This window comes from Procambarus clarkii, chromosome 52 (genome assembly GCF_040958095.1).
Source record: "Procambarus clarkii isolate CNS0578487 chromosome 52, FALCON_Pclarkii_2.0, whole genome shotgun sequence".
Taxonomy (NCBI): domain Eukaryota; kingdom Metazoa; phylum Arthropoda; class Malacostraca; order Decapoda; family Cambaridae; genus Procambarus; species Procambarus clarkii.
Window position 1 is genome coordinate 11,389,611 of NC_091201.1, and position 10,693 is coordinate 11,400,303.

Genomic DNA, 10,693 nt, shown 5'->3' on the forward strand with positions numbered 1-10,693 from the left:
TTCTGGATGATTCCATACCTCTCGCAGACAGGCTTCTCCTGCTACAAAATTTGAACCATTGTCCGATATCATTAGTTTGGGACAGGATCTGCGAGCTGCAAATCTACGAAAAGCTTGGATGAAGGCTTCAGCACTCATGTCTGAAGTCACTTCTAGATGTACGCCTCGCGTGGTAGCACACGTGAAGAGGCAAATATAAGCTTTCACTGGTATCTTATCTGGATTGCCAGTGAGAAGCAAGGCTCCTGTGTAATCACAGACACCAGTGGTCTCAAAGGGACGAAGATGAACTACTCTTTCTTCAGGGAGTGGTGGAGGTCCTGGGTAAGGACACACTCGAGCATCGTATCTTTTGCAGATTACACAGAATTTAATAATTGATTTGACTGTTTGACGACCTTGAGGAAGCCAATATTTCTGTCTAAGGTCGGTGAGAGTGTCTAACACTCCACCATGCAAAGTACCATATTGATGGTGATGTAAAACCAGAAGTTTGGTAATGATGTGGTGACGTGGTAGAAGGATCGGATTCTTTGTATCCAGATCAATTTTGGCATGAAGTAAACGCCCTCCACACCTTAATATATTATGAGTGTTGGCATCATACCAGATACTTAGAGACTTGGTTAATTTATCTGGAAGATTTTCATATTCACTTCCATATGTCTCTTGCTGTGCGCGTTTGATCCAGTAGAGGATAGGATTGGGAAACTTATGTCTGATTCCTATCTTAGCAAGAAAGTCAAACACATGTGCTGTCACTCTTAATAACTTACTAAAGTTAGAATAATTGTGAGGATTAATAGCTGAGATTCGATGAGGTTCTGGTTCTTTCATGGGAGTAGTGATATTGGTCACTATGACTTGTGGCTTTTGTTTGGGCCACTGACCACTAACAAGCCATGAAGGTCCATTAAACCACATCGAAGACTTGATAAGTTGTTTTAGTGTCAATCCTCGAGATAAGTAATCTGCAGGATTGTCCTTAGTGGGAACATGTCTGAATTTATATCCAGCAGATAATTCATGAATTTCCCTAACACGATTACTAACGTAGGGAGTTTTATTGTTGTTGTTTCTTACCCATTGTAAGACTGCCTCATTGTCTGACCACACGACGATTTCACCAAAGTGGATATTATTGAGTGTCTTGGTCAGGCAATGAGCCAATCTTACTCCCACCTGCAATGCAGTTAACTCCATTTGAGGTAAAGATCTCTTCTTAATGGGAGCAACTCTTGCTTTAGATGTGAGCAAAATTGATTCTGCACTATTGACTAAGTAGGCTACAGCGCCATACGCTTTGCCAGAGGCATCGCAAAAAACGTGCAAATTTGTGGGCAAGTTTGGTCATGAAGCATTACGAGGAAATTTCAAAACACCTAACTGATTGAAATCCGTTGTGAGTATCTGCCATTTATCTTACAACTCAATTGGTAACGGATCATCCCATCCCATATGTTTCTGCCAGCATTCCTGCATTAGGAGTTTGCCCCTTATTAATATAGGACTAAGTAAGCCTAAAGGGTCAAATGGTTGACTGACATACGAGAGTAATTTTCTCATGGTAAGGGATGAATTATCGGTTTGTACCGACTTGACATTCATCTCGTCAGTACTTGTGTTCCATTCCACACCCAGAACCTTTAATTGATTAGGTACCTGATAACCTGGAAACTCTTCCTCGATTATCTGGTTTAATGATTTATTATTTGAGGCCCATGATTGTAGTGGCATATTGGCTCCTAACAACTCACGGTTAGCCTCATGGTAGATTTCTACCAAATTGGATTGATCATTTGTAGTTCCCTGGAAATTATCGACATACAAGTTGTCACTGATTTCTGCCTTATAAGGGCTATTTGACTTCCTCAAATGTGTATCTAATGTTGCTTGAAGTAGAAACGGGGAGGAAGTCGCTCCAAATAGCATTGAGGCAAAACGATGAGTTATGATATCACTGTTAGGATCCAGTGAGTCCTTAATCCAGAGAAACTTGGTGTAATTACGATCCTCTTCTTGTAAACCTACTCTAAGGAAAGCTTTACTGATATCAGCAGTATAAGCAAAAATACCAGTACGGAATCGTAATAGCACATCATGTAGCCTTTGTGTTAGGCTAGGTCCCGTTTGGAGACATTCATTCAAGGACACACTGTTTGGCTTCACTTTAGCACTACAGTTGAAGACAATACGTATTGGTGTCGTCAATGAATCTTTCACCACAGCGTGATGGGGTAAATAGTGACCTATTTTTCGGTCATCATTATCAACAACCTCGATAAATTTACTGTTGAGTTGTTGTTGGATTAGTTGATGATACATGTTCAGTTTGTCTGGCTGCTTCTTCAGTCGTGTTAATTGAGATTGTAATTGTGAGGCTACCATGAAATAATTAACTGGAAGTTGTGGATGATTCAACTTCCATGGTAGTCTCACCCAGCATTGTTTATCTTTATAGACAACTGTATCCAGATATTGCTGGTAAGTCCACATATCATCGGGCCTTGGTTATTCAGGGATAATACCTAAAGCGTCTAAATCCCACAGACGATGTACAGGTGGATCAGACTCAATATCTTCAGATATTTCTCTGAAATGTAGGGGTGACTGTTCCAAGCCTAGACACGCCACTATTTTATTGTTAGATTGTTGGTTGGTTGACGCCGGATTTTGTTGGAAAAGCACCGGGCCAGTAAGCAACTTGCCTCCAGCAGATGACAACAAATTCATTCCGTGTTGTCTGGTGCATCCCGTTATAAATTTATAATAATGGTCAGCGCCTATAAGTATTCCAACATCGGTGAGGCAGTCAGAATCCCACAGACGATGTACAGGTGGATCAGACTCAATATCTTCAGATATTTCTCTGAAATGTAGGGGTGACTGTTCCAAGCCTAGACACGCCACTATTTTATTGTTAGATTGTTGGTTGGTTGACGCCGGATTTTGTTGGAAAAGCACCGGGCCAGTAAGCAACTTGCCTCCAGCAGATGACAACAAATTCATTCCGTGTTGTCTGGTGCATCCCGTTATAAATTTATAATAATGGTCAGCGCCTATAAGTATTCCAACATCGGTGAGGCAGTCAGAATTTATTTTGTAATCTGTTAGCCTTATGCGGTTTCGTTTAAGATATTTCGCAGTGCGAGCTAATCCTGTGACCTGCAGGTCTGTAGGAAGTTTGTCTACTACTACCGCTTGTATTGGACTAGTGGAAGATCCAAGTCTCACTAATACCTTAACTACTTGGTATTCACGAGGTCCACTATTAGTCAAGAAACCAGAAATATTCAATCTCACACTTTTGGCAGGTTTTAATTTTAACTGCTCGACTAATTGTTGTGTAATGAAGGTTTTCTGTGATCCTTGATCAAAAAGACCTCTAGTGTTAACTCTAGATTTCCTGTTAATTAATCTAAGTTGAGCTGTAGGCAGAGTAATATTATTGCCTGACTCAGTAGCAAGTACATTTATTTCTTGATATACCTTGCAATATTGTACTGTGGTAGAATTCGTGGAATTCTCCCCAGTTGTCATGGATTGGGTAGAAGTTTTTCTACATAAGGCATAGTGATGTACACCTTTGTTGCATCTACTGCATGAACGTAGTTGAACTACACATTTATTGGGATCATGAGAGCCCATGCACTTGGTGCACCTGTGTATTTCTTGTAACCGTTTAATCCTGGTATTAAAGTTAGGATAAACAGTGCATTGGTAGGTGGCATGTTCTTGACTACAGAACAGACACCTTATCTCTCTGGTTGACTTTGTCCCTTTAGCAGACAAGTCATTGGTTACATCAGAAGGAGATACTGAATAAGTACCTACATTACCACTCCCCTTTCCACTGGATGGAGCAGTCCTAGGTTTAAATTTATTAGACTTATTTAAAGTCGTTTTGGGTTTGACTGAATTGTCAGTATGAGGGGAATTACGATGGGAGTTAGTAGAGAAGTTTGAAACACCTTTCCCATCTTGGTTGGCTCTTTGTCTTTCGACTAAGGTATTGTTACGGACCCGAATCCAGCGTCCGAGCACGGAGCAGTGACGACCGCGCCATCTGTGGGTCAGCTCCCGAAACCCCCTCCAAATGGACGACGACACCTGGTGAAGACGAGGTGTACTGGCCACGAGGGCTAGTTTCCAGTCCTGATTAGTTCATAACGCAGCCGCTGCTGACCTCTGGTGAGGTGGTGCTCAGACGACAACGCCATCTATGGAGTGGATAGGTGGGCGTTTGGGTCTGAGCCTGTAAGTGAGGTGCTTTAGTGTGTCCCTGTTACTGATGACGTGTCTGATTACAGAGTCGACCTGGGACTGCTGTAATGGAAGTTGGATCAGTCTTCTCAAGGCAGCCGTCTCGTCACCAAGTGTTTGCTGCAGCAGCTGTGAGTCGCCCCCGGATGAACACTGTGGTGTTACCCTGCCTGTGAAGCGGCAGTTGAAGGATTGTCATACCCGGGACTGACTGGTGGAGACACTTAACCACTGGAGTGTTGTGGAAAGGAGAGTGATCTGTGGTATCACACGAGGCTCCTGACTAGGGCGCGACCCTAGTATCGCTCGTGGAGTGGCCTAACCAGCGTCGCTTAATTTGGAACCTGCCAGCTATCTGCTGGACTTGTGGTTGACGGCCTCCACGACGGTGCCCCCAGTCGAACTGTGTTTTGGCTGGCCTGTGGCCGGGGTAGACTCAAGATTCTCGAAGGATTCATCGTGAGGCCACGAGAGCATCAAGAGCTCGGCACCGTGAACGTCCAGGGTCTTCAGAGGAAGACTACCTCGTGTATTATAGTGTTTATACCCCCCCCCCCCGTATAATCTTCTTATATCTTCATTTATGGTGAAGGTATTAATTATATTATTAAGTTTTGACTTTCTTTCCCTTCCCCTTTAATTTGCTTGCGTTACGGATCTCATCCCTTGAAAGCCACTACTGGCTTGGGGCCGGATACCCTTCCTCTAACAACATCAGAGTAAGAACCCGGTTGCGACCCGAGAGGGCCGTAACATAATTGGCATCCCCAGCGGGATCCGACCCCTTGTCAAGTATGTTTGACAGGGGTGGTGAAGTGGCGTAATCCCTGTAAATAATTCCCCCTGTGTGTGACTATTAGGACGTCATACGTCCTGTGCGGTGCTCAGAGTGACTAAGTGCAATATTGTAGAGCGAAGTGCTCGCTGTGATTCAGTGCAATATTGTGTAGTGCGGTGCTCAGTGATTCAGTGCAATATTGTAGAGCAAAGTGCTCGCTGTGATTAAGTGAAATATTGTGTAGTGCGGTGCCCGGAGTAATTACGTGCAAAATTGGCAAGTGAGGCGCCAGGTGCGACAAAGTGCAATATTGACGTAGAACAGTGCTCGGTGCGTTAAGTGCTAACGTGAAAGCGGTGTGTTAAGTGCTAGTTAAGTGCTTCCACCTACGTGACAATGGCAGAAAAAGCTACCATCGATGATCTGGACGATGTTCAGGCTTTTCTGAACAGAGAGGACTGTCTTGCCAGATTAAGATATCTGGGCAAACAGGAACTCGTACTGGTGAGTGCCTACCTGGAGATCAAGATCCGTGCCAGTGATTCCCGTGTGGAGATCTTGTCCAAGGTTCACCGGCATTTGAAGGCAGGGGAGAAACAGGAAGGCGAGGCACCTAGTATAAAGGAAGGTGAGGAAATAGCTTCCACTGAAAAGGAAGGTAAGAGCAGTGATGTCGAAAATGATGAGAGTGAACTAAATATAAGTGTACTTACTGTGAAGATGCGTGAACTAGAGATCCACCGTGAAATAGAATGGAAGAAGCTAGAAATCGCTAAAGAGAGAGAAGAGAAAGCGAGAGAGAGAGAAGATAAGAAATTAGAAATGGAAAGAGAGAGAATAGGAAAAGAATTAGAGATAAGGCGTTTAGAATTGGAACGAGAAAGAGAAAGAGAAGAAAGAGAAAGGCAAGAGCGAGAAAAAGAACGAGAAAGAGAAGAACGAGAAAGAGAAGAACGAGAAAAAGAACGAGACAGGCAAGAACGAAGAGACAGAGAGGAAAGAGAGAGACAACATGAACTGGAAGTATTGTGGTTAGGTGGTCGGAGGCCAACGACGGACACAAGTCTTTTCGATCCAGTGAGGAACATCAAAATGGTCCCAAAGTTCAACGAGAAGGAAGTTTCAAAGTTCTTCGCGGCCTTTGAGAAAGTCGCAGCCTCTTTGGAGTGGCCGAGGGAGAATTGGGCCATCATGATACAGTCAGTCTTGACTGGGAAGGCCCAAGTCGCCTACTCCACGTTGTCCCTTGACGACTCTGGCGATTACGACAGGGTGAAGAAAGTGGTGCTCATGGCTTACCAGTTGGTACCTGAGGCTTACAGGCAAAAGTTTAAAAACCTGAAGACCTCAGAGCACACTTTCACCGAATTCGCCACAATCAAGGAGCGACTTTTCCAGGAATGGTGTGCCTCTCGGAAGGTGGAGACCAAAGAAGACCTCGAGCAGCTCATACTGTTAGAGGACTTCAAGGATTGTTTGTCTGGAGACCTGAAGATTTACTTAGAGGAGCAGCAGGAGGAGACCTTGAGTGCGGCAGCCACCATGGCTGAGGAATATATCCTGACGCATAGGCCTTCTGCTAAGTATGTCCCGAGGAATTACCAACGCCAGTTTGACAAACCTCATGACGAAGAAGAGACCCCCGTCCCACGAAGCGCTAAGAAGACGCCCCCAAGTAGCCCTCGAAGGACCAGTCCTAGCAGTTGAAACACCGGAGTCCGAGGAGGAATATAGTGTGCTGGACTTGTGGGCAGAAAGGGCATGTAGCTGCTATGTGCCGAGGCAGAAGAGGTAACGGCGCTCGTAGGGAGGTGATGTTAATGAGCTGTGTAACCTCTCCAGCAGGAAGCCAGTCTACGACTACGCAGGAAGGACCAAGTTTGTTCGCCCCTCACACTTCAAGCGGGTACGTAACGAGTGATCACACTGGTAGATCAGTAGTAGTGCTCAGAGATAGTGGAGCAGCCCAGTCACTGATCGTGAGAAGCTCGTTACCCGAGGGAGTGAGTGTGGATAGGAGACAAAAGGTTGTCCTGATTGGGTTTCCTAGGACGCAGTATGTCGCCCCCTTAGTGCCGGTACATCTCGACTCGCCTTACTTCAGCGGCACATGTGCGTTGGCAGTAGTCGATACCCTCCCTATAGCTGGGATTGACGTGATACTAGCCAACGACTTGGTGACAGATTGGAGCATCAATCTTCCCAAGGTCGCGGACGAGTCAGCCGAAACAGCAAGGTCAGAGGTGATACCAGGCAGTGGTAATATCCAGGTACGGACAGGTTCGGAATTAAATGTGTTTAATCCTTCCTCTCACCCGCAGATCAACCGCATTATAGCAGAGTCTCCTGATTCTTCTCCCGACGAGGAACATACGGTTACGATGGTAGAGGCAACTGAGCATGAAGAGAGGTCTCGTGTGCAAGCACCCACGGATACCCCGGAGTCTGGAGCGAAGGCGGATGTGTACTTGCAGTATGGCAAGGTACAGCGTTCATTGAACCGGCCAGAGATTCCCCAGACGTCAGAGGTATGTGAGGTATGTTCGAAAGGTCTAGTGCCCTCTTTGGTCCAAGCCAGGCTAGTGGATATTGCCGGCTATGGACATGACAGGCTCAGGAAGCTTATCCCTAAGTTAGCCAAATGTTTCTTAGCGGTGTTTTGTTTTGTTCTCATATGTGTTCTCAGTAAGGACCAGTGGATGACCCAACAGATGATGGCTCCCACGAACATCGCGAGGAGGTCCCAGGGATTGGAGACGTGCACAGTGAGTGTTGCAGTTGAAGAAGGGACCTGGAAGGTGATGGTAGATACAGGAGGTACAAGAGATGATAATACGAGTAACTGTTTCCGACAGGTTGACACCCCCCACGTGATTGCTGAGCCTAGATGCAGCGTTATGTGGAACGTTGGTCGACCTGACGGTGGCAGAGCGAATGCCATCTTCGATGTACGAACAGCCCTGTTGGGACTAGGTGTGGACCTAGTAGAAGAGTATGCTGTGAGTACTGATTTAACTGTCGCTGTGACTCTAAATAATCCGACCCCTGTATTCCAGGTTCCCGTCTCCCTGAAGGACTACCGGACCGGTACTAGAAATGCCATCTGTGACCAGCCATCATCGGTGTCACGACACAGGGAAGTGTCGAGTCGCCCTAGATCGGGTCGATATCGATCCTTACTCGAGAGATGTGAGATGATGCCCCTGCTTGACATCGCAGTGGAGAGGTGGAAGATTAAATCAGACAGATTATCGTCTTTCATCTTAAAGTTTCCTTTGTGCCAGAGTCCCCCAGTAGTACAGTTCTGTGGACAAGACAGCCTCATCACTCCAGTTCATAGTGTACGTGAGTCTGTGTGGAGTTGTATCCACGTACTAATTTGGTTTGTCTTTTCTTTTATAGAACCCCAAACCAAATTCTTTTTGGTGGGGAGGTGTTACGGACCCGAATCCAGCGTCCGAGCACGGAGCAGTGACGACCGCGCCATCTGTGGGTCAGCTCCCGAAACCCCCTCCAAATGGACGACGACACCTGGTGAGGAAGAGGTGTACTGGCCACGAGGGCTAGTTTCCAGTCCTGATTAGTTCATAACGCAGCCGCTGCTGACCTCTGGTGAGGTGGTGCTCAGACGACAACGCCATCTATGGAGTGGATAGGTGGGCGTTTGGGTCTGAGCCTGTAAGTGAGGTGCTTTAGTGTGTCCCTGTTACTGATGACGTGTCTGATTACAGAGTTGACCTGGGACTGCTGTAATGGAAGTTGGATCAGTCTACCCAAGGCAGCCGTCTCGTCACCAAGTGTTTGCTGCAGCAGCTGTGAGTCGCCCCCAGATGAACACTGTGGTGTTACCCTGCCTGTGAAGCGGCAGTTGAAGGATTGTCATACCTGGGACTGACTGGTGGAGACACTTAACCACTGGGGTGTTGTGGAAAGGAGAGTGATCTGTGGTATCACACGAGGCTCCTGACTAGGGCGCGACCCTAGTATCGCTCGTGGAGTGGCCTAACCAGTGTCGCTGATTTGGAACCTGCCAGCTATCTGCTGGACCTGTGGTTGACGGCCTCCACGACGGTGCCCCCAGTGGAACTGTGTTTTGGCTGGCCTGTGGCCGGGGTAGACTCAAGATTCTCGAAGGATTCGTCGTGAGGCCACGAGAGCATCAAGAGCTTGGCACCGTGAACGTCCAGGGTCTTCAGAGGAAGACTACCTCGTGTATTATAGTGTTTATACCCCCCCCCATATAATCTTCTTATATCATATTTATGGTGAAGGTATTAATTATATTATTAAGTTTTGACTTTCTTTCCCTTCCCCTTTAATTTGCTTGCGTTACGGATCTCATCCCTTGAAAGCCACTACTGGCTTGGGGCCGGATACCCTTCCTCTAACAACATCAGAGGAAGAACCCGGTTGCGACCCGAGAGGGCCGTAACAGGTATGTAGACCTTCTGTAATTTCTTTCAAGGTCAGAAAGGTTTTATTGTACATAGTACACAATTTATCTAAAGTTTCTCTTGGCAATTTCCGCCTAACAACTACTTTGGTCATCCATTCAGCTGTCTGAATTTGGACTTTAAGGCTTAAGGCCTTGAGTAAAGATTCTAACTCTAGCCTGAAAGTTTGGAGAGAATTTGTAGAATTATTAGCAGATGGTAAATCTAGTAATTTTTGAACTAATACAGTAATAGTTCTCTCCTTGTTATCGTAGTTGGTTTTGAGCAATTGAACAGCTTAGGTGTAACCATCACTGGTCAGTGTTATATTAGAGATTACTTTCAAGGCTTCATTTCGTAACAAACCTTGTAAATAAGTGAATTTGGTTGTTTGAGGAATGTTGATTTTAGAGTCTACTGCATCCACGAATTTACTCCAGAAATCATCCCAACTTTCATTCTCGTTACCAGAGAATGTGGGTATATTGATTTGAGGTAATTTGACATCAGGATCTGTATGTGCAGTAGAAGTTATTGTTAATTTGTTTTTAGCAATTTGCTTCTTAAAGGGTAGAAGCTTAACCCGTATATTTTCTTCATACTGGGCTAAGTCATTTATAACATCCTCATGTTCACTATCATCTACAGAAGTTGAGTGAAGTTCTGTCAAATACAGATTCATGTGTTGCTTAATATAGGCAAATTTGCTTTCAGCAACTTGAAGTAAATCTTCTAATTCAAAGTAGTCAACAGGTAACTGTTGTGAAAGATTTTGACATTTAGTAATCTGTCGGGTCAAATGACCTTTCAGATCGATAAGGGTCCTTTTCATTTTTTCAGCCGTTTCCATTTTGGTGGGTAAAGGCTGGTTTGACAGTAAATAGTTGTTACTGAGATAACTGGGATATTGACTCATTCAATGGAGTTCAATATCAATAATAATAGCCTAATATATTGAATAGACTACACTGACTCGTTCAGAGGTTAATTTACCTACCTAACAAGAAATAACTAATCATTTTGAGCAGTGCTCGAATTTCACCATTAACTTTCGTCCGGCTAGCTCCTCTTTATCACCATTAGATGTAATGGTGATCATTCAGCAGCACTCAAAATGTATACACACAAAATAATGAGTACAAGAAGAAATAATATGGATACCCAGCAAACACAGAACGTTTGTGAACGTTTTTAAATGGGCCACAAAGGTAATACTCTA

At 45.1% G+C, this 10,693-nt stretch overlaps 1 protein-coding gene across 1 annotated transcript in view; it reads right to left on the bottom strand.

Annotated features, from left to right (window-relative positions):
- LOC138352113 (transcription elongation factor SPT6-like) overlaps nt 1-10,324 on the bottom strand; it is a 59,818-nt gene extending 49,494 nt beyond the window's left edge. The window contains exons 1-2 of the mRNA XM_069304372.1: nt 10,058-10,324; nt 8,222-8,345 (exon numbers count right to left, since the gene is read on the bottom strand). Coding sequence (XP_069160473.1) covers nt 8,222-8,345; nt 10,058-10,324 — 391 coding nt within the window. The remainder of the gene's footprint in view (nt 1-8,221; nt 8,346-10,057) is intronic.
- Between the last annotated feature and the right edge of the window lie 369 nt (nt 10,325-10,693).